Source organism: Haliotis rufescens, unplaced genomic scaffold (assembly GCF_023055435.1).
Source record: "Haliotis rufescens isolate VD_foot unplaced genomic scaffold, xgHalRufe1.0.p SCAF_8, whole genome shotgun sequence".
Lineage (NCBI taxonomy): Eukaryota > Metazoa > Mollusca > Gastropoda > Lepetellida > Haliotidae > Haliotis > Haliotis rufescens.
Window position 1 is genome coordinate 47,643,028 of NW_025964372.1, and position 24,273 is coordinate 47,667,300.

The 24,273-nt window shown below is 41.8% G+C and overlaps 2 protein-coding genes across 10 annotated transcripts in view; both read left to right on the forward strand.

Annotated features, from left to right (window-relative positions):
• The window catches only part of LOC124152771 (BTB/POZ domain-containing protein 6-like), a 31,521-nt gene extending 27,082 nt beyond the window's left edge, over nucleotides 1-4,439 (forward strand). Inside the window, exon 3 of the mRNA XM_048389090.1 lies at nucleotides 3,080-4,439. Within this exon, the coding sequence (XP_048245047.1) occupies nucleotides 3,080-4,088 (1,009 nt within the window). The 3' untranslated portion in view covers nucleotides 4,089-4,439. The remainder of the gene's footprint in view (nucleotides 1-3,079) is intronic.
• A 5,396-nt stretch (nucleotides 4,440-9,835) lies between these two features.
• Nucleotides 9,836-24,273, forward strand: part of LOC124152764 — a 35,284-nt gene continuing 20,846 nt past the window's right edge. For 4 of the 9 annotated variants that reach the window (XR_006863553.2, XR_006863551.2, XM_046525813.2 and 1 more), the window contains exons 1-11: nucleotides 10,538-10,626; nucleotides 11,557-11,731; nucleotides 13,334-14,885; nucleotides 16,902-16,993; nucleotides 17,783-17,824; nucleotides 18,473-18,529; nucleotides 18,740-18,821; nucleotides 20,837-20,922; nucleotides 21,267-21,365; nucleotides 22,493-22,574; nucleotides 23,842-23,930. Coding sequence is in view for 7 of the 9 variants with exons in the window: in XM_046525813.2 (XP_046381769.2) it covers nucleotides 11,594-11,731; nucleotides 13,334-14,885; nucleotides 16,902-16,993; nucleotides 17,783-17,824; nucleotides 18,473-18,529; nucleotides 18,740-18,821; nucleotides 20,837-20,922; nucleotides 21,267-21,365; nucleotides 22,493-22,574; nucleotides 23,842-23,930 (2,319 nt within the window). In the remaining 2 variants the exon portion in view is untranslated. Of the gene's footprint in view, nucleotides 9,965-10,494; nucleotides 10,627-11,556; nucleotides 11,732-13,333; nucleotides 14,886-16,901; nucleotides 16,994-17,782; nucleotides 17,825-18,472; nucleotides 18,530-18,739; nucleotides 18,822-20,836; nucleotides 20,923-21,266; nucleotides 21,366-22,492; nucleotides 22,575-23,841; nucleotides 23,931-24,273 lie in introns of those variants that run through there. The other 5 variants (XM_048389049.1, XM_046525811.2, XM_046525810.2 and 2 more) reach the window with 5 other exon arrangements.

Consider the following 24,273-nt stretch of genomic DNA (forward strand, 5'->3'; position numbering starts at 1 on the left):
ACAGGGACCTGGCTGCAGCCTTTGGTGTCTACATTGCAGAACAGCTGAGGTATACAATCAAGCATGCTCTTTCTACGACGATTTCAAAGAGCGTCATATTTAATAGTGATATAATCAAGCTTTTGGCCCAGTGGTGTGTACTGACAAGTGGAGATGCTGGACATTTATAGTAATCGCCTTCGTATGTTTTGACATTGAGTGATTCCTCAGTCAGTGAATTGTGCATTGTCTTGATCTAAATTTTGACCGACGATACGTCACTAGGTAATGATGCTATATTATTACATCATTATAACTTTTACGGCAAGCATGGGTTGCTGAAAACCTATTCTACCCCGGAATCTTCACGGGTCCGTCACTAGGTAATGATGCTGTATTATTACATCATCATAACTTTTACGGCTATGTACTGCGGTCTCTGGATAATAGAATTCACCGAGCGCGATGGATTTGATGGATACGTCCTTCTTACGTCACTATAGCCTGCTAGGTAGCTGTCAGTGTTCAGTCTGACACGTAAACGTCTACAAGATTTAATTGCTTGTAGATATACGAAAGGTAATGGAAACTTTAGAATATTTTAATTCCATTTATATTTAGTGAATTATTATATCAGTAAACGCTAATATGTACAGAAAATATTTGAAAAATATTGAGTGTATCTTTCACTGATATAGTAATTCATAAACGCATGTTTATGATGTAGTCGGAATCATACAATGGGCTCTGCTAGAAGCAGAGATTTCTTATGATTATGGAAATAGGGTTTTGTCGCTTGTAGTTGTAGTGTACAAAGAGTCGGAATGTGGAGCATGTTGGGAAATGATGATACAGGCATGGATGACCCGTGACAGTAAGGTGATGGGTGTAACATTGGAAACAGATAATGAAGAACATCGTATGGCTTCTTGTGTACAGTAAGTAAGTGTATTCTATGTTGTTTCAAGTAAACATCCTCAATACTTGTGTTTTACGACACTCTGAACACTATTATCCCCTGCCACGAAGTGGAATGGGTTCGTCCGTCACGTTTCGTTTCCGGAGCAGAACTAAAAAACCATGAGAGATATCTGAACCAAACTTGGCACAGTGCTTTTCGATAGTTTCGAATTTTTAAAAATATTTTCGAGTTTCCATAGGAACGACTTTGACTTAGACTGAACATGGCGAAATTGCTGGTTTCCGGAGTATATCTTGAAAACAATAGTTCTTGACTTGCACACAACCAGACGTCATGTTGGTGGGGGATATGAGTATTTCATGCTTATTTCGGTGACACCACGATGTGGCACTTTAACATGGGGTGAACAGTGACGCAGGTCATAGACAGTGAACACGATGGTGAAGCCCACGAGGCGTGTTGACCAAGGCTAATAATCAGCACGAATCTTGGATTTTCACCCACTATGAGCGGATCCTGACCTTACTAATGGACGAAACGCGGATCCTCCCGTTTGTGTTGCCTAGCAGCGTGAGCAGGCACGTAGCTCAGCGGAATGCACAGAGACACCGTTCTGGCATATTAAAACAATGATATAAAGTCATTTCGATTTTAAAAAATACATAACAGTTACTTTAATATAAGTTAAATCTCTTCAATTGAGATTAGCGGAGAGCCTTAAGTTACCTATTACATATTATTGTGTCAAAGTCTTCCAGTGTTTGTTGTTTTAAATACTGAATAAAGTTGACTGTAAAATTTGGTGAAATGTGTGTTTGGGGATTGTGAAGTATGAATCGTGGGTTACTGGATAATTTTAGATTTCAAATGATGTTTACATTTGCACTGTTTACATTTACATTCAAATGACAACTGTTAAACTCGAGTTTATAGTTAAAATATGGTATGTTGTCCATCCCCTATTAGCCTATCATCTAGATATGTGGAAGTGTTATCTGTGCACGCTCGTCACGGAAGATTTAACCACAGGAACTCGTTATTGGTTAGCAAATGAAAATATATACCCCCTGTATGTCTCTACTTAAACATGGAGGTATATACGTTTACTTACTAACCAAAAACGATTTCCTTTTAACTCTACACAGTCGATAAAGGTGTGAAAAGTAATATATCTTCATTGCTCGAATGAGGGCTATTGTCTATATTCTATCTATATATTCTTGTGTTGTCTGTTCCAAGCTACAAGATGTCTGGTGAGAGCCGGGAATCTGGATATGTGGACAACTGGCAGTCAGGGAAGACTGTCGCAGAGTGTAATCTGCGCATGCTCGACACGGAAGCCTTGAGTGACGTCACCTTCCTTGTTGGGTCAGAGAAACAGGTGGTCCGAGCTCACCGCTACGTTCTTGTCAGTCGCAGCTGTGTCTTCCATGCCATGTTATGTGGCCCCCTGGCGGAGACTGGGGAGGTAACCATCCCCGACATTGAAGCGGGCATCTTCAAAGAGTTCTTGAGGTTAGATTAATCTAACAGTTTTGAATAGTAATCAATATCAATATCCATAGTGCAATATATGTTCAGTACAGGTGTATTTGACCGAGCAAGTGATTGATATATACGTGTATGTATACTTTTATAAACACTTTATATGTTTGTTTGTTGTTTACGCCGCACGCAGCAATATTTCAGCTATATGACGGCGGTCTGTAAATAATCGAGTATGGACCAGATACTCCAGTGACTGTCATCATGACCATCCACGCAATTGGGATACGATGGCATGCATCAACCAAGTCAGCGAGCCTGATCACCCGTTCCCGCAAGTCGCAAGCATGGGTTGCTGAAGACCTGTTTTAATCCGAATCTTAGCGGGTGTATATGCTTTATACAACTATTTATAACTGCGGCAAGTATACTGTGTGGGGTATTCATGTTAAACTTCGGCATGGTATCTCAGTGAGCTAGCACTATAAATCGGCATCAGTCCGGACTAGTACAAGCAGCCACACAAACACACACACGTACATGCACGTCGCTATATAAGTGCAATGATCTTGGACGCGGCTTTAAACCCAATTTCACCTCACCTTATCTCAAAAACCAACTACTATATTTATGATTGAAGTTCAAATAAGAAATGAAATCTTTTCAACACATGTTTACTTCACTCTATTATAGGTATGTATACACAGACAAGACAAATGTCAACGCTGAAACAGTCACAGGATTAATGTACACCTCCAGGAAATATTCCCTTGATTCTTTGTTCAATCTTTGTGTGACGTTCCTGGTAAAGTCCCTGTCAGAAGACAATGTCTGCCAGATTCTGGAGCAGTGCCATGGTTTTGGGGAGCTGGACCTGGAACGGAAGGCCCTGAAAATCCTGACAGAAGGAGGGAAAAGAGTCGTCAAGTCTCCGGGGTTTGTAGATCTTTGCCCTGATTGTCTGGAAATGTTCCTCAAGTCAAACAATCGGAAAGTGAAAGAGGAAGACCTATTTGAAGCAGCTATGTCTTGGACAGAGGAAAGATGCCGGAAGGAAGGTGTGAGTGACACGCCTGAGAACAGACAGAGACTTCTGGGAGATATGAGGTATGAGATCCGGTTTACCAGCATGCCCCTTGAGTATCTGGCACACATTGTAGGTCCTTCTGGAATGCTGACACAGGAGGAGGGAGAACGCATAATGGACCAGAAACGAGTGGCTTACGAGTTTCGTAGAAATGTCACGACATCCTTCAAATATGTCAGCAGGTTGCAATATTATGAGACACGTGTCACAAAACCAGGACGACATGCCGTCTCCTTTTCCCCCAGTTGGGACATTCAGCTTCAGGGATGTCAGTTGTATGGAGGAAGATTAAGAACTGAAGAGTACACATTAAGTATCAGAGTGTATGGACCCAATAATATGGTCATCGCTGAACCGGTACGGAATGCCAGTTTGGAGCTTCACGGACGTAGACAACGGAGTAACGTCCTGTTTCCCTCGTCTGTTTCTCTCACAGCAGGTGCGACCTATACTCTGTGTGTGGACATGGAGGGACCTGCCACTGCCCGTGGTTGGGGAGGAAAAGATACAGTACAGTTCACCTTTCGACCCTCTCCAATGAGTGATACAGGCACATCACTGCGCGAGGGACAGATACCTGGCCTGATATTCAGTCTCAGATCAAAGACATCATAGGCTGCTCGAGTCATAGCTACATGTAAAAATAAAAGTGTCAAAATCCTTTCCAGATTCATAAGAATGTCATGACATGTTTTAATTGTTTTCACATTTAATCCGTCTACTTGCCCGTGTTAAAGAATATATATGTGTGTTTGTGTGTCTGCGTGCGTGCGTACGTACGTATAGAATGCTGAGACAAAGGTTTATCCTGGCAAGTTACTTTGCTAACACTCGTTTGTGTCTCTTCGCACAGCCTTGCCTTCCACATGCACCATGGTTGGTCGTCTAGTAAATCTTAGATGAACTTAACTGTTAACTTATATTGTATCATACGAGCCGGGGGTCGAATACATCCTTTTGACATGACTTTGGCGTTGACAGTCATTCTAACCAGTCTTTCAACCCAGAGACAGAACAGCCCGCATCCATGGTTACCAGAAAGGATGAAGGTCAATGATACCATTGATTTGAAAGATTTGTTATCCCTGCATCAGGGACTGCACAAAGTAAGAACAAGACTATACTATGTGTCGTTGAAAGATTTCCAACTCGTATCAGCAATTTTTGCTGACGGATGGTTCAACTAGCATTATGGCTAAAATGAATAGAATTATCATAAAAACGCCCACATGTTATAAGAAATAAGAAATAAGCAGGCCACTGTAACTTGATAATCCCCTCATATTACTCGGTCTTTTCAACTGCCCTCCTTCGTCGGGCAGTTAATGGAAGACCTCAGGCTTCTGCAAATGATAATGCCCTGAAAAATAGTATTACCTTAAGAGCAATGATCTTGATATTGCTTTGAAACGTTTGTCCAAACAACCAGAAACAGATTCCACTAAATCAGAAAACGACCTCATGTTCCTTAATTTAAAATTTTGTGAAGCCCATTTCTGGTGTCCCCCCTCGTGATATTGCTGGAATATTTCTAAAAGCGGCCTAAAATCAAACAAACTCACTAATTTAAAATTTGCAAACAATTTATGCTTTAAACTTAAGTAACATTCTCAGAAACATTTAGTTTCCCTCAATGTCAAACGATTTTTCACATTTCGGGAACCACCATTTTCCTTTACGAACACAATCCCACCCAAGGTGTTAATTATAGGAGCGTGGTTCATAACGTGGACTTGGTAGTACTGATGTAAATATCTCTACTTGTGGCTGCCAAGACTTATCATACTACTACAACACAGACATGTCCATTCCTCTTTTGTACTGAATTCAAAAGCTCAATAACAATCCGTGCAAAGAGATATATGTCACTGGTTCCAGCAAATGTACCACCAAATGTCTGACTCAAAGATTAACCATAATCCTTAATACAATCTAGGAATTGTCTTCTTTATATTCACAAAACGTATTAAAGACTAGTGGAATTGATTTGCGAAAACTCAAAGTATTCGCTTAAAATTTTCGCAATGTCAGAAAGTTCAGTTATGTCAAAACATTTGATTTTTCAGTAAGAAAAAGAAACAACTGTTTGGATAACAATTCCCAGTTAATTGAAAATAAACCAGAAGTTGTTATCCATAAAGTTGTACGTTTTACTTACTTATTTGCAGACTTCTTAAATACCAATCAAACAGTTATTTGTGTTTTTTCAGCTGGTTACTAAACTGGTTACATCCCTATACTCAAAGGTTTATGGTAATTTGTCAAAAAAGAAAGCAAATGTCATCCAAAGTTTACTGATAAAACAGTATGAGGAAAGCTGGACTTCCTCATTTGATAACAGGGGGCACGGGTCGTCTAAGGCGCCGCGATTCGCTGCGCAGAGTTGCGTCCCTTGGGCACGCCAGACACCTATGATTGTGGGTTCGAATCCCGGTTCGCCCCGATTATGTTTCTAGGTTTGTCAGCACCACAACCGTGCTCGGGTGTTTCACCGAAGTGGTAAACGTCTGAGACCTGCATCACTTTGGGCTTTCCTCCCACATTAAGCTGACACGTCGTGATAGAACTGGAATACTGTTAAAAGCGGTGTTAAACCCAACACTCACTCATTTGATAACATTATTGTCAAATGTAGTGATACAACATTTAGGCAAGAAGTGGGCATCACCATGGGCACTATTAGTGTGCTGCCCTCGTTGTTGGTCTGTTTCTTTATGCATACGAGTCAGATTATCTGCTGTGATTGGCAAAATCTAAAGACGGCAATTTGGCCAAGAAGTTGGTAAGATTCAGGTATATTGATGACCTGGTATTGCTCAAAAACTGTCCAGTAGCTCATTCCCTTTCACAGATTTACCAACTTGAGCTAGAAATATACACTGAAAGGCAAAAGAAACGTCACTTCTGACATACTGATAAAACTTAACAGACACTGGCAGTTACATGTTCTGTGGTCAATAAACTCATTTAACGTTCTACTGCTTCTTTTTGTTGCCTTGAAGTCCATTTAACAATTGAATTTAAAATGGAGTGCTTTGCCCAAACGCAGCCTACAAAAGTGCAATGGGACTCAGTTGCGGAAAAGACTTGTCAAAAACATGATGCACGTGCATATCGTGGATGGTATGGGTATAAAAGACACCCAAAACTGTTAAGCTGGCTTTCGTTATTTCGATTCATCAGCCATGCCAAGATTATCAGGAAATGAGAGACAACAAGCTATCGGAAGACTGCAAGCAGGCCAGAGTGCACAGGTCGTTGCAAATGCATTCAATGTCAATGCTCTAGATCGTCAGCCTCAGACATCTCTACATGAGACAAGATGTCTTTGACCACGGGTTTCATCCACTGCCTGATTTTAGAATCCATTTTTTCGGGATCTGTGTTTGGATCCAAGGTTCTCTTTTTATCGAGGATAGGCTTGAATTAGGCACCAAAGTAGCTGATATATGAAATGGCTCTTGACAGTCGCTCTAGAAATGTAGCTTCCCAACATTTTTTAAGTTTGTTCTCAATCCACCTTTCACTCCTTCCATCTTGTTCATATTCATCTCTCTTCTTGGATATATCTTTCTTACACACTTTCAAAGTCTGTTCCAACGTGTATTCCAACCCTTTAACCTCTCTCTCTTTATCAGCTTCAGTGACTTTAGAACTTGCAACAGAACCTAGGTCATCACTGTTGTCACTGGCTGTATCAACTTTAGCAACTTATGGGCTCCCCTCCATTCTCAGGGCACCAGTTTCTCACATGACCTTGGAGGTCGTTGTTTTTTTCAAACACAATGCCACACTCGTCACAGGAAGGCATTGTTATGTCACTGTCCTCGGATTCACTGTCCACTGGAGCAGTCTCTTCTGAGATGTGTTCTCTTCTGGTGCCCAGCAGGAAATGATATGACTGCTTGCTAACCTCCTCTTTTATAGGCTGTGAGGCGTTGACTATGTCAAGTACATTAGGTTTGGAGTCTCTCTGATTCCAAGGTGGTAGGTCGGAGGTCAATGGTCAGATTACCATATGGTTTCTGAACAGCTGACTCATACACTGACATAAAGCGGTCAGTGTTGTTGGGATAGATGCGCCTGGCAAACAACTGGACTTGATGTCTGTCCACGGGGGAATTGAACAGTGTTACATAATGGGAGTTCAAAGCAATGTCACGTAACTCATTGCCTCTGGGAAACAGGTTTTGCAATAGTAGAAAGATGAAAACATTCTTATGGTGAGAGGTTCGGGTAAACAGTCGTGAGATGCGTTTATCATCTTTAGCCTCAGACATTAAGTCCTCTTAAACCATCATGTTATTATTATGTGAATCTAAATAATTTTCATCTTGTATGTTGTAAGGAATCCCTGTGACAAATTTGACATAGGACATGGTTTTGTAGATGGTGTCGTATAGAGGTTGCCACTCAGTGTAATACCATATAATATTGTTAGGTACTGGATTGATGAGTCTTCTCTGCACTAAGTAATAGACAAACATAGACTTGCCACAACCGGATGGACCCACTGAGACAGCATTACCAGGAATGGTAAATTTGAACTAAACATGTGGGCTCTGATGCGATGTGGACTCCATGACAACTGGCATGCAACTGACACTGGAATAAGAGGATGAGCCTTCTATACTCTGCATATTAGCCTCTGGGATCCAGCTGTTAAACTTCTTGGGATTTCCCATCCATTTCACCAGCACCTTTTTTACACCAACTCGTTTCCTTTTCTTCAAAACTTTCTCCACAGCCAGATGGTGTCAGTAGGCTTGTTTACTTTCTGAAGTTCATTCTCATAAAAACTCCCCTTTATCGGATCCTCTGCCATATCTTTTAACTGGTAGACAGGAATACCATCTCTATAATAACGCCTTCTCACAAAAAAAATTCTTTAGTCCATTTCTCTTGAAATGCAAACCAAAATGGGATTGTCTGACTTGATCTCCAACTTTCAACTTAAACGATTTCTTCCTGGGTTTCTTATCTTTCTTGATAGTTTCGTGTTTTTTCAGAGAATCAATAAATTGTTCTTTCCATACTACATTTTCATTAGTGATGTTTATGTCTGAGGGTGATCGTTCATTCAATGATCTGTGAGGTCTGTGGTTATAATCCCAGACGAGATCTTGCAAAATATCCAAATAATGATACGTTTGTTTGTAGGTGAAATATCTGTACCTCGTTGTCTTGAGGGTCCGTATGACTCTCTCAGCATAAGACGCTTTGGTTTCATTCTGAATCACATAATAGGTAATCCCTTTTCTTTGTAAGAAAGCGTTCACTTTCCTATTATCAAATTCTCGATCGTATGATCTTAGGCAGAGTTGTATGAGAAAATATCTTTTTCAAAGATTTAATAACAGAGTCGGGTTTTTTATTGCTCAATGGTTCAACCAAGAAATACCTGGTAAACACATTCATAACTATCATCAGGTATTTAACGCCAGCATTGTCTAAAGCAATATTGGATACATCAGCCAAGTCTATATCCCAGCGATCATTCAATCCAGAGGCCACCACTCTGTTCCGCTTGTATTTATACCTTAAAGGTCGCTGCAGTGAATAGGCATCTTGAGAAGCTAAATAACCACTTCTTAATATGATGTAAACTGATGTCATACTTCCCCTCTCTTTTCACGGTGTGATACAGCTTATTTGGTCTGGAAAGGGAGGCTGGATGTTTTGAGTTAAAATAAATATCAGACAAATAAATTTCCAACCGTCAGCCGGCATGGTTGCATGTGAAATGATACATAAACTTCTTCTGTAAACTTCTGTTCTGAAATGATACATACATACATAGAGTATACATAAATTTTATATGCATTCCCCATTTGTAATTCTTATAGAGTGAGTGAGTGAGTGAGTTGGGTTTAACGCCGCTTCTAACAGTATTTCAGTTACATCGCGGCGTGTCAGCTTGTGGGAGGAAAGCCCGAAGTGATGCAGGTCTCAAACGTTTACCACTTCGGTGAAACCCACGAGCATGGGTATATATAACCTAGAAACATAATCGGGGCGAACCGGGAATCGAACCCACAATCATAGGTTTCTGGTCATTCATATAGAGCTGAGGCTGGGTTACATTCATTCACAAAAACATACTTGTATGTGTGTATTATCTCGTGGAAATGTGGAATGTTTCCTTTATACAAAGTGAGGAGGTCATGGAATGATGAGCAAACCGCTGTGTTATCCAAAAGCATTTTGTTTACACAGCTGACAGACGACTGGCTGTATGACCCGATTACACGCTCTCGACCGGTTTGAATGTACTATACGAGCTTTTTGTAGTGTGACGTCACTCCTTCATCAACCAATTAGATTGACGTACATTAATGTACCTGGCGTTGAACTGTCATAGTTGCTTCATCATCAGGCCACTTGCATTGTACCGATCGGTTTAAAAAATGAATAGTCGAGACTCTGCCCTGGATGCTCAGATGAAAACCTGAATCTTCAGAATATTTTCGGGAAATGCAAACTTGTTGAAGGTAAGTCGGGAAAATACTTGTGTGAACATCAAAGAGGTTGATTTTTATATATCGATTATACTAAAGTAAATGTGAGATAAAATGTCGAGGGGAAGCAACGCAGTCGTCCGATGGCCTGTAGAAACCACGCCCTTTGAATGGGACCTGCTGCGAGTGACCTCAGTGTAATAAAGCTCAGTTCAGTTCAGACTGGGGGACCCGTGAAGATTCCGGGATAGAATAGGTCTTCAGCAACCCATGCTTGCCGTAAAAGGTGACTATGCTTGTCGTAAAAGGCGACTAACGGGATCGGGTGGTCAGGCTCGCTGACTTGGTTGATGCATGTCGTCGATGCCAATTGCGTGGATCGATGCTCATGATATTAATCACTGGATTGTCTGGTCCAGACTCGATTATTTACAGACCGCCGTCATATAGCTGGAATATTGCTGAGTGCGGCGTTAAACAACCAACCATTCAACCAACCATCAGACTGGGGACAATTTCGTTTCGTGCGAAAGAACAGTGTAACGTTTTATATTACCCGTCCATGTGTCTGTAGACTGGTACCCGGTCAGAGGAGCGCATGCGCTCTAAGACAGGCGAGCCAGTCTGCATGTGGTTGTGGAAAGGAAGTCGTAGGTATAATAACAATAATACACAATAATAAATAGAAAAAAACGGTGCGTATATATAGGACAATCACTTAGAGTGTAATCAGAATCAGAGATGAATTATGACAGTACAAGAAATGACTCATGTCATGTTGTCATGATACAGTATATACTTATTTATAATACTCGAAAGTTGGTCTCGAGCTAAGGGGATGATGGTGAGCGAAAAGTGGGGGTCTTTGTTAAACGCAGGGGACAGGTCTTGTATTTATGAATTTATGGTCAAGAGAACTGGTATGGTGATATATTTTCACTGGCATATGTTATTTGTAGCACCAATATCACACAACTGTCATGTTTACTTACTCTTGATGAATATTGAACCCAAGGAGTTTTAAACGCCCGATTCAATGGCTGAACAGATGTTGAGCTGGTCAGTGACCATTGGGTGTGCTGGCTGGACATATTGCAGAAACTATTAGTTAATCCTTGAAGTTTTAGATCGAATATATACTTGGGACTTTAGGTAGAATGGACGGCTAAAAACGATCTGAGTATTTGTGAAATTTACGTTGTTTTAGTATATTACGACAGGGACACCTGAAATTGGCTTCACACATACATTGTGTGACAAGTGAACGCTTCACATCGAGGCTACCCCACAGCCCTTAGAAGAAATTAAAATGTTTGATCTGTAAAACAGAACATAAAATTATGTGATGCGCTGTTTATTGTTAATGTGTCTTATACGTTTTGAAGGGCGACAAGTCTGTATTGTGGAAAAGCCTTTGCTCATCAAGCCAAAGGGCCAATTTTATTTCACCATATGGGTAAATTGTGTGAAGCCCATTGCCAATTGCAGGAATATTTATAACAGCGACATAAAACCATAGCCTACACACTCTTGTTTTGAATATCACCAATAGGAGGTGCAAATTTTAATAATTTCCATTTGGAACCAGTATGGTCTTTGATGTTCATATGCATTATATGTTATAGATGAGGGCATGTGTCTGGTTAAAGAAATGACCACAGAATGAATCGTGAAAAACCCTCCCTCCCATTTGGCTGGATTGTGAAACAGTCGTCAACGTACCCGGAACGTGTCTACTACTTCAACACACACAGTGGTGTAACAACATGGGAAATGCCTCATCTCGTCAAAACGAACAACGTGAGTTCCGATGTTCTGGTAGAATATGTATGTTGTGAATATGTGTCAACTGATTTTTAATCCCGAGTTCAGTCGTGTGGGTAAAGCTAAGATATGCCTGACAACAACCTTACAACAAAATATGGCCTCTTGCATCATGTAATGATGCAGTTGGAATAACAAAATCCACAGATTCACAGATTTTTCCAGATTGTGATCATTTGTCTGTAATATTCTGTAAAATCAGAGACCATATAATAGATGCCCTCTATTATATGGTCTCTGGTATAATGGTATAAACCCTGCTCACTCTCATCCATACAGGCTGTCTCCATGGTGTAGTGTATAGGGTCTGCCCAGACAGCGGAGGGTCAGTAGTTTGATCTCAGAATGCTTCAATAGATGGTACTTGTGGGGTTATAACATGAACTGGTGTCTGAGTGGGATATCCATGTTAAACACTACCGCAAAGCATGGCATCTCATTGAACCCACACTCTTAGCGTGAGCCACCTAATCGCCAGCATATAAAGTCAGCGATCTGACCCACTCAACCACCAAGGCTTCCACAAAATGGAAGTCTGACAACTGGTAGTCTAGATCACGTACTTTATGTACCCATCTGATATGCGTAAATTGACACAGCTCCCATGGCAGAAATCTCTGGACTAGTCTTAGAAGTACAGACTGTCTAAGGCTGTCTGTGTTGAGGATGGAAACAGACAGAATCTTTTACACATGCTTCGGTCCCCTTTTGTTCCACGGCTAACAAAACCCACTGTGCAGAGTTGCATCCCTTGTCCGTACTAGGATGTGCTTTTGTTCCACGGCTACGTGATGGACATTTATTACCTCATTTTGACAATTTTGTGACCTATTACTTATTTGACAGTCGCTTACTTTGAATAGCTGCTTTGATGATCATGATGATATCCTCCTGCTCAACACCAAATGAACATGATAACATGAATTGGTGTAATGTCTATTGTTTAAAATACCCCCCTGTCCGAATGTCCGAGACGGTCTGTTTTGCTGACTGATGGTCAGTCTTGGAATGTTGCACGTAAGAGGCGACTAGTGGGGATCAGGTGATCAGGCTCGCTGACTTGGTTGATGCATGTCATCATATGTCATCGTAAGAGGTAAATTAACTGGAAACGTTTAACACATTTATAATATTGATGAATAAAATTTCAATGAGTTAAAGTTACTAAGTTGACAATCCACGAGTTAATGTTATTTTCTGAGAACTAACATTAAACAGTACTGTTTTTACTCTTTAGCTCGTTAGTCTAGAGCAATGTGGACTGGCAGCATTTTATCTGGTCGTCAGGTAATTTTACAAAGAATGCCAGTCTGACTGAAATTTTGGGGAATTTTATACACTGGTAATGTGAGCATTTTTATGGTTCTGAAATGGCTACATGGTCTATATCTTTCCGTTAGGGGAGGTCGGGTAGCCTAGTGGTTAAAGGGTTTGCTCGTCACACCGAAGACCCGGGTTTGATTCCCTACATGGGTACAATGTGTGAAGCCCATTTCTGGTGTCCGCCGCCGTTATATTGCTGGAATATTGCTTAAAGCGACGTAAAACCATACTCACTCACTCTTTCCGTTATTTCAGAATGCTATACCTCCACCTTGTCATGCAGGAAAGGAACAATTCAGTCCACCATGCAGTCCTCGCTACTCTCCGACCGACTCCTCCGATGATTCCCCATATTACAGTGAAGCAGAAAAGCAGGACCCCCAGAATGAGCCTGTGTTTAGTCAGTTCCAGAAGAACATCTATGATGATGTGATTTCCAACTCTCCGTCTCACGAAAAAGACGAACAGGTAAGACCCACCAAAGAACAGTCCACTGGACAAGTACCAAAAAGATCTCAAGGAAAATGTCCGGACACCAGTTATAAACACAAAGTCCGTGAGAAAGTGTCTATGAAGGAGGAGAAGTGTAAGTCTGAGGAGAAAGTTCCTCGAGTTAAATTCAAAATAGAGACGCCTGATTCAAAATTACAGGTGAAAAAGGAAGTGAGTGACAAGCCAAGGAAGTTTGCACAAGGTGACCGACAACACTCCTTTAATATTTCCAAAGTGTTAACAGAAATCAGAAAAGATGTTGAGTCTTCTGATAATGTTAAAACTTCAAAGAAGAAAACTACATCGGGAAGTGATTCTGTTAGTAGTATACAGAGGATGGGGGAATTCCCACTGCCGCTTACGAGGAAAATTGGCAGGAGAGAGGTTGTGCGTTCATCGGAACATAACAAAACACAAGACAAATCTCCACTAAAAAAGAAGGGTGAAAGTGGCAGGAGAGAGGTGGTGCGTTCACCGGAACATAACAAAACACAAGACAAATCCCCACGGACAAAGAAGGGGGAAAGTGGCAGGAGAGAGGTGGTGCGTTCATCGGAACATAACAAAACACAAGACAAATCCCCACGGACAAAGAAGGGTGAAAGTGGCAGGAGAGAGGTGGTGCGCTCATCAGAACGTCACAAAACACAAGACAAATCCCTGACTGCTGCTGGAGCAGGGCGGTTTTCTAATCTAGTACATTTGAAACAGGGCAAGGACCCTGAGACGGTACCCAGTTCGTCAAGCAAAGATTTGTGGACACGGAAAAGAAAAAATTCAGATTCCCCCACCAGTGATGTTGTGCCTGTGAAAATTGTGCCAAAGAATAATTTGTCTCTAAAAGTATCAGTTGGAGAGAAGAGGAAAGTTGTATTGAGTCCTCAAAGAAGGACTAAATGTAGCCGTCAATCATCAGGTGAATATCTTGACCTCAATGTGGAAGACCAGACAGTAGCAGATCGTCTTCAGCGTGTCAATCAAAATACTTCAGCTGTTGTTGTTCGATCACCTGTGTTTGACAGGTTGAATGTTTCAAGTGAAGTAAGTCCGCTGAACATTCCAGGCCCCAGTGCTGCAGTCCTCTCCCCAGTTAGAAAACATAGACCTAACCATCAGCCTGATGTCAGGAGGGTGGTCTCGTCGGACAGTGAGGCTAACACTAACAACAGTGTCCCTGGGGACCCCCCCGGTCCTCGACCCCCTCCACAGGCAGACAGACTTGACCGCGTCCAGGAGTGGATAGATCTTATTAATGGGAGTCAGGAGGTCCAGCCGGAAACACCTGCATGGTCTCAGCCTTCTGTTCAGGTTCAAGGTAAGTCAGTAACCTAGGATACACTTCCTTTTCCCTGCTTTCCTCATGAGATGCTGGTTAGGATATGTATTCTGCATCTGGGTAAAAGTAGGATCTGTTTTAGGATAGGTTCTCAGGACATGGGTTAGGAAAGGTCCTCAGGATCTTGGTTAGGATAGGTCCTCAAGATCTGGGTTAGGGTAGGTTCTCAGGATCTGGGTTAGGATAGGTCCTCAGGATCTGGGTTAGTATAGATCGGTTATACATGTTATAGATTATCAAGATTTTGGTTAGGATAGGTCTTCAGGATCTGGGTTAAGGTTATCAGGATCTGCTTTAGGGCCTCTGGATCATGGTTAGGATAGGTCCTCTGGATCATGGTTAGGATAGGTTCTCAGGACCCGGGCTAGGATAGCTCCTCAGGATCAGGGTTAGGATATGTCCTTTGGACCCTTGTAAGGATAGGTTATCAGGATGCAGTTTTAAGATAGGTTCCCGGAATAGGATAGATACCCAAATAAGTTTCCAGGGCGTCACCCAATGGCTTAAATTACTGTTTTACCCTGGTTTGCCTGGTCCACACTCGAATAGTGACAGGTCTCACTCAGTGTTCATGCATGGTAAGTTAGACAATTGCTTGTGTTTTGGGTCATCCCTGTGGGGAGGGACTCTGGTCAGAATAGGCCACATTGACCTCATTCTTTGAATGTATCGTATTCGACGTAATAAGCGCCTAGGGCGCTCTCGAAATTAAAAATAGGGGGCTCTTTTTAGAATATTATTTTCGTGAAAAAAACAGAGTTGAAAGATAAATTTTGTGGTTTATGCTGACAGCCTGAAATGTTTATGTACGACAGATATATTTTTCTAGAATTTAATTGCCCATAATTAAGGTTGCATATAACACACGAGTGCATATTGTACGCGAAATAAATAAGTCTTGTGAACATTGATCAATCGGAAAGGGTGCTAATTAGGATTGTTCACTAGCCAATATATTAGCAAATACTGCCGTGGGCGCTTATTAGAGCGGGGCGCTTATTACGTCGAATACGGTATGTTATGAGATGACTGAAATTGGAATCATGTGGCTACAGTGTGTGGCCTGACTGTGGCCAACACTGGTTGTCATTATGCAGTCACAATTAGTGTAACATCATACTACTGATATTGTATATAAAGTAGCTCCATACAATAATATGTCTTGTTTGTCTTTAGTTTGCAGCATTCATTAATATGGCCTGATCAGTCCAATGTGATGTACGCAGCATTCATTAATATGGCCTGGTCGGTCCAATGTGATGTACGCAGCATTCATTAATATGGCCTGGTCAGTCCAATGTAATGTACGCAGCATTCATTAATATGGCCTGGTCAGTCCAATGTGATGTACGTAGCATTTATTAATATGGCCTGGTCAGTCCAATGTGATGGCCTGGTCAGTCCAATGTGATGGCCTGGTCAGTCCGATGTGCTGGCCTGGTCAGTCCGATGTGATGGCCTGGTCAGTCCAGTGTGATGGCCTGGTCAGTCCAATGTGCTGGCCTGGTCAGTCCAATCTGATGGCCTGGTCAGTCCAATGTGATGGCCTGGTCAGTCCAATGTGCTGGCCTGGTCAGTCCAATCTGATGGCCCGGTCAGTCCGATGTGATGGCCTGGTCAGTCCAGTGTGATGGCCTGGTCAGTCCGATGTGATGGCCTGGTCAGTCCAGTGTGATGGCCTGGTCAGTCCGATGTGATGGCCTGGTCAGTCCAGTGTGATGGCCTGGTCAGTCCAATGTGATGGCCTGGTCAGTCCGATGTGATGGCCTGGTCAAGCCAGTGTGATGGCCTGGTCAGTCCGATGTGATGGCCTGGTCAGTCCAGTGTGATGGCCTGGTCAGTCCAATGTGATGGCCTGGTCAGTCCAGTGTGATGGCCTGGTCAGTCCGATGTGATGGCCTGGTCAGTCCGATGTGATGGCCTGGTCAGTCCGATGTGATGGCCTGGTCAGTCCGATGTGATGGCCTGGTCAGTCCAATGTGATGTGTGTTTCAGCCCTGCTAGAGCATCCCCAGGATGAGGATGAGGTCTGTGACATGGAGGTGGACGAAGACACCGACGAGGACGAGGATCAGATGATAATAGATGTAAGCATCACCATTCCTTTCATTTAGTAGAATGCTTTAAAAAATAAAAGAATTGGTTCTCAGGCAATGACTGTTGAAAATATAGTGTGGGCATTGTTTTTTGTTTTTTTTAGCTTGTTCAAACTAATATGTAACCATGGTAACGAAACAAACAGTTGTGTACCATCAACCTGGGAAATGGCTTCCCTATATAAACAAGCATTCAAACTCCTACTGTTGCCATGACCATGACACGAGATGCACAGTAAAACAGTGCACATGTAAAGGGAAGTAACTGTGTGCTTTATTGAATTGAAACGTACAGCAGGCTTTATGATGATGCGGGTGGTGCCTGAGTTACCAAGACTATTATTTAATTCTCATCACATCCTTCAGCTTTCATAATTAACACTGCCCTTTACCTGTGGCGGGTGAACGCTTTGAGAGCTGTTTCTATCATGAACAAAAATTCCTTCTGAGTGACCAGAATTTCTGAGCTGATTTTCTTTGTTCTATTATGGTTTTTGTTTAGTCATTCATTTAATGAGTACTTGATCAGAAAGTAAATTTTAGAACTTTCTCTCACCAATAATAAAGATTAGTTTTGGTTATTTTGAAAGTTGGTTAAGATTAGAATGGTTGTTTCAGATAAAGTATTTGATGACCTGTTGTATTGAACAAGGAATCCTTCATATAAATGATAATATGACAGATAAAAACTCTTTTATATATATGCATGAAAATACTGTAACCAAGTTACAGATTGCCTTTTGTGTTTGATAACTGTTTGATTGTCTTTGCTCGTTTCAGCTTCAAGAAGTCCGAGGAGAATTAGAGTTCAGTTCTAGTCAGGTAGGTCGTTTAATATAGGGGCCTGTCCTTTCACAACTTGGTTTATGGATGGATGGATGAATTATCTTGTATTGCAGACTGAAGGGTTGGTGGTTAGTTTAGTGATTTTATCAACAATATTTTATGTTGCCTGAGATAACAGATATATGAAAAGTGTCGAAATGAAATGTGGGCTGCTGCTACCACATTCTCTGTATTAAGCCCCCTCATCCAGTAAGTGCCCCTTGACCAACTTCTAGACCAATCTGTAAGTAGTCTTTATAAGCACCACTGACTAAGACCAAACATTTACATGACAGTCCATGTTTTCTTTTGTATTTTACACATTCCCAGTAGTTCAAAGTGGCATTAAACCCAACTCACTCATTCACATTCCCTCTAAAGTGATCCTCTCTCCGACAACATATTAAGCTTGAAAGGAGGATGCAGGGGTTTATCTTGACGAGGGAATATTCCTGCAATATCATGTCAGGGGACATGTTGTAAACATGTACAGAACTGAACCTCGGTCTTTGATGTGACAAGCGAACGCTTTAACCACAAGGCTACCCGACCTCCTCCTTAGTTCTACATTCCACAGATGTGTCTCTTTCTTTGACTGTGGTGTTTTTGTGAATGATGCCAACATGGGTATGTTCTCTGTTGTAGTCAGCGTTTGACCTGTCTCTGCCATGTTCGGCTACACGGGCTGAAGCAGCCTCACAGGTGAGATCAACACACACAGGGTGACCTTAGTTTGAAATTATGAATCAGTTATAGGTTCTGATATGTTTTGTCAGTGAAAACATATTTCAAACTGCACTTGTCTGAAAAATAATAGCATTAAAGAGAACTGTCTATCAATGTGTCTGGTGGTGGACACCTGTGTGTCAGTGCCTGTCCTTTGAGGTGTCACACTGTGGTTCTCTGTTCCAGGGGCTGTATCTGGTTGTGGACACGAGTGTGCTCGTTAATCACCTGAAGCCTCTGTCTGACCTGCATGATGAGGACATACAAGGTGATGTAAACATGATTAATTATGTTAATAGTGTTGGTATTTCCTTATTATCCAGAAATGGGTTCCGTCCGTCCGTGTGTGTGTGTGTGTGTGTGTGTGTGTGTGTGTGTGTGTGTGTGTGTGAGTGAGTGAGTGAGTGAGGGAGGGAGGGAGGGAGGGAGGGAGGGAGGGAGGGAGGGAGCGAGCGAGCGTGCGTGCGTGCGTGCGTGCGTGCGTGCGTGCGTGCGTGCGCGTGTGCGTGTGTGCGTCCCGAAATCATTTCCGGAGCATAACTCAGAAACCGTTAAATATTTCTCTTCGAAACTTTGCATGTCTATCAGACTCATGCTGAACTGGTGCCTTTTGCTATTTAGGAATTTTATAAATATTTATTTTTTACGTTTCCATGGCAACAAGTTGGACTTAGGTTCTATAAGGGTGCTGTACGTTTCCAGAGCGTAACTCAAAAACCGTTAAATAATTTCTTACAATTATTTGCATGTTTACCAGACACATACTGAACTGGTGCCTTTTGCTATTAAGGAGTTTTATACATTTTTATTTTTTACGTTTCCATGGCAACAAGTTGGACTTAGGTTCTACAGGGGTGGTGTTCGTTTCCGGAGCATAACTCAAAAACTGTTAAATCCTTTCTTACAAAACTTTGCACGTCCACTGGGCACATACTGAACTGGTGCCTTTTGCTATTTAGGAATTTTATAAATATTTATTTTTTACGTTTCCATGGCAACAATTTGGACTTAGGTTCTATATGGGTGGTGTTCGTTTCCGGAGCGTAACTCAAAAACCATTAAATACTTTCTTACAAAACTTTGCATGTCTACTAGGCACATACTGAACTGGTGCCTTTTGCTATTTAGGAATTTTATAAAATTTTATTTTTTACGTTTCCATTGCAACAAGTTGGACTTAGGTTCTATAAGGGTGCTGTTCGTTGCCGGAGCGTAACTCAAAAACCTTTAAATAATTTCTTACAAAACTTTGCATGTTTACCAGACACATACTGAATTGGTGCCTTTTGCCATTTAGGAGTTTTATAAATTTTTATGTTTTACGTTTCCATGGCAACAATTTGGACTTAGGTTCTATAAGGGTGGTGTTCGTTTCCGGAGCATAACTCAAAAACTGTTAAATCCTTTCTTACCAAACTTTGCAGTTCTACTAGGTACATACTGAACTGGTGCCTTTTGCTATTTGGGAATTTTAGAAATTTTTATTTTTCATGTTTCCATGGCAATAAGTTTGACTTAGGTTCTACAGGGGTGGTGTACGTTTCCAGAGTGTAACTCAAAAAACGTTAAATACTTTCTTACAAAACTTTGCATGTCTACCAGGCAAATACTGAACCGATGCCATTTGATATATAGCACTTTTAGAAATTTTTATTGTTTATGTTTCCATGACAACAAGTTGGATTTAAGTTTTAATATAGGATTGGTTTACTTAAGTAGTATAACAAATAAACTGTTAAATATTTCCTTGCCAAACATTGCATGTCTATATATAAAGCGCATACTGAACTAGTGCCATTTGATATTAAGGAGTTTTAGAAATGTTTATTTTAGAATTTCCATTTCAGCTATTTTGACATGGGCTAAGAGAAATGTTGGGTCAGTTACCTTGTTTGGGACCATAACGTGTTAAAATGGGCGGGGGATATAGATGACTTTGTCAACTATACGCTTGTTACAATACTTACAAGATGTGTCAGAAGACGTTATATAAAAAACAGAAGACCTGGGTTGGATGGGAGCTCTGTCAGTTTGGACCACTATGTCAGTAACAGTAGCTAATCGACTTGGCTGACTGCGGCAAGCTTGTGGTGCGAGGTCACGTAGTATCTGCAATGACACTGAAATTAGGTCTATGCTTACTCAGAGGTGTTTCATGATACTATGTTGTTTTTCTTTGTTCTTTTTTATTGTTATCACTATTAATACAGGTCTGTCTCAAGGAAAGAATTTAGGAAGTCATGTATGTGAAAGAGACTGGACTCACTGACCTCTGTGTTGCAGGGTTCGGGCTGCCGACGCTGGTGTTCCCCTGGGTGGTGCTGCAGGAACTCGATGCCCTCAAGGACAACCGGGCACGGCTAAGTCTCGTATGTTGTGTAGGACAAAGGTCCCCAAGGACAAAATGCCTTGGACAAAATCCAACTTGTGAAAAATTATTCAAAACCTGAAATCAGAAAATTCAGTAATCAAATATGGCTGCCATCATATGAACAGATGCAAATTAAAAGTTGCCTAAAACATTTTCTCCAAACCCCTTCTTGTTATTAACAACATTTTGAGCAGAATTGTACTTCAAAAGGTCCACCCACTGGTTCATATTAAGTATTATTTTGAGAAATCACCTGATAGGTGTAATATTTCCTCTGTGTGTAATTAGAAAGGGAAGTTCAAGTCTCTGCAACATTGATGTTGATTTATCTCTCTTGTTCAGTCCATGAGCTGCCAGAGCAAGGCGAGTCGAGCTGTCAAATACATCAATGCCTGCTTCACCGGGAGACATCCCAGAGTAACTGGCCAGTCTCATAGAGAGGTGAGTTCACCAGGAGACATCCCAGAGTAACTAGCCAGTCTCATAGGGAGGTGAGTTCACCAGGAGACATCCCAGAGTAACTGGCCAGTCTCATAGAGAGGTGAGTTCACCGGGTGACATCCCAGAGTAACTGGCTAGTCTCATAGAAAGGTGAGTTCACCAGAAGACATCCCAGAGTAACTGGCTAGTCTCATAGAGAGGTGAGTTCACCGGGAGACATCCCAGAGTAACTGGCCAGTTTCATAGAGAGGTGAGTTCACCAGGAGACATCCCAGAGTAACTGGGCAGTCTCATAGTGAGGTGAGTTCACCAGGAGACATCCCAGAGTAACTGGGCAGTCTCATAGAGAGGTGAGTTCACCAGGAGACATCCCAGAGTAACTGGCCAGTTTCATAGAGAGGTGAGTTCACCAGGAGACATCCCAGAGTAACTGGGCAGTCTCATAGTGAGGTGAGTTCACCAGGAGACATCCCAGAGTAACTGGGCAGTCTCATAGAGAGGTGAGTTCACCAGGAGACATCCCAGAGTAACTGGCTAGTCTCATAGAGAGGTGAGTTCACCAGGAGACATCCCAGAGTAACTGGCCAGTCTCATAGAGAGGTGAGTTCACCAGGAGACATCCCAGAGTAACTGGCCAGTCTCATAGTGAGGTGAGTTCACCGGGAGACATCCTAGAATCTTATAAAGAGAGAGTTCTCTGGGAGACAACCTAGTACCTCATAGAGAGGTGGGGCGGTCGGGTAGCTTAGTAGTTAAAGCGTTCGCTCGTCACGCCGAAAACCCGTTTTTGATTCCCGACATGGGTACAATGTGTGAAGCCCATTTCTGGTGTCCCCCGCCGTGATATTGCTGGAATATTGGTAAAAGCGGCGTAAAACCATACTCACTCACTCACTCACTCATAGAGAGGTGAGTTTTCCAAGAGACAACCTAGAGTTGCTCAGTTTGGTCAATGCCAGTCTGTGTGTAGTAATTAGTTGCTCTGAATTGAGGATTATTTGAATGTCTGCTGTCTGTCTTGCACACATTTCCTACCAGCATGTTGTGTTGTTTGCATCTGTATTACATTTTCATGTCATGATCGCAGCTAGCCTTAATTTCATTACAATGTACTCGATGTATTCCAGGCAGCGGAGATGGTGGAGGGGCTGGAGATAGAATGCAACGATGACCGGGTGCTACAATGCTGCTTGCAGTTCAGAAATAAGTGTGAGTTGTCTCCCCTTGAACTGAAACATGCTTATAAATTTTTGAGCTGTCTGAGAAACTAAGAAAATGCTGCAGTTGTACAGATTCATTCATGCAATTCCCAGTCTTATTGACTATTTTATGGACATTGGAATCCATGTGTTTCGACATCATTATTGAGGGGTCACATTTTCATCTTCCAAGAGTGCAGTTCAGTTGCATCTGGAATCGAGCATTAAACCCACATTGATTGTTTTCCTTTTCATGCATTGCACGCGCATGGGCTTAGCCAGTGGTTATTTTCAGGCTTGTGTTTTGGGTAGCTTTTTCCATGACCTTCAAACTTGCACTCTTCTTTGTTTTAATAGTCGTTTTTCATTCTTCCCGTTTCATAAAAGCAACAAATCAGTGTGACATAAGCATAAACAAAATGCCCTTCAACTGTTATCCAAATCAGCAGACCTGTGAAGATAGGTAGAATAGGTCTTCAGCAACCCATGCTTGCCGTAAAAGGCCATTATGCTTGTCGTAAAAGGCGACTAACAGGATCTGGTGGTCAGGCTTGATGACTTGGTTGATGCATGTCATTGATCTCAATTGCGTGGATCGATGCTCATGATATTAATCACTGGATTGTCTGGCCCAGACTTGATTATTTTCAGACCGACTGGTATATTGCTGAGTGCAGCGTTAAACAACAAACAAACCAAACCAAACATCATCAGCATAATAGATGTGTTGACGATCGCTGGCATATCTTCAAATGTGGCACCCTACATACTTATGTGACCCTTCAATAATGAAGCTAAATGTCGTCTTTAGAATAGAGAGACATGTAAAGCTATCAATTTGTTTCAGTCGAGAGTATCAGTGCTTAAAATCGGTTACAACACAAGGCTGTCCTCATCACTGACTGTTCAAACAATTGACTCTCAAGTCCTCTGATAATATATATGTATAATGATCAAAAAAAAGTTGATAAAAAATAGGCAGCATGAATGTTTTGGGGGATATTTGTTATCACCCTAACATACAATGTGGAAGGAAATAGTCATCTGTCCGTTCGTTCGCCTGTCCATCCGTGTTTCATTTCTCGAGCATAACTTGAAAACAGTGAAAGATTTTTCATCCATACTTGATATATGTATCAACCAGTGCCCTTTGCGATTTGGGGGATTTGTCATTTTTTGATAACTCATGTTTTAAGCTGTGTCATCATTACAAAAGTATATCCCAAAAAACATTCAGGAACCCCAGCTATTATTGTTCATGTTATTCTCTGTTCCAGTTCGGACGTTGAGTGTGATTCTCCTGTCGGAGGACGTCAACCTGTGTAACAAAGCCATGATGTGTGGGCTGGATGCAGGCAGCATCAAGGTAGGTACACACGCTTCACTGTGTGTGTGTGGGTGTGGGTGGGGGTGGGGGTGTGGGTGGGTGGGTGGGTGGGTGTGTGTCTGTGTGTTGGTGTGTGTGTGTGTGTCTGTGTGTGTGTGTGTCTGTGTCTGTGTTTCTGTGTCTGTGTGTTGGTGTGTGTGTGTGTCTGTGTGTGTGTCTGTGTCTGTGTTTCTGTGTCTGTGTCTGTGTGTTGGTGTGTGTGTGTGTGTCTGTGTGTGTGTGTGTGTTTCTGTGTCTGTGTCTGTGTGTTGGTGTGTGTGTGTTGGTGTGTTGAGTTAGCTAATTGTGAGGACCAATATCATCATATGTTTGCTGTTGAATT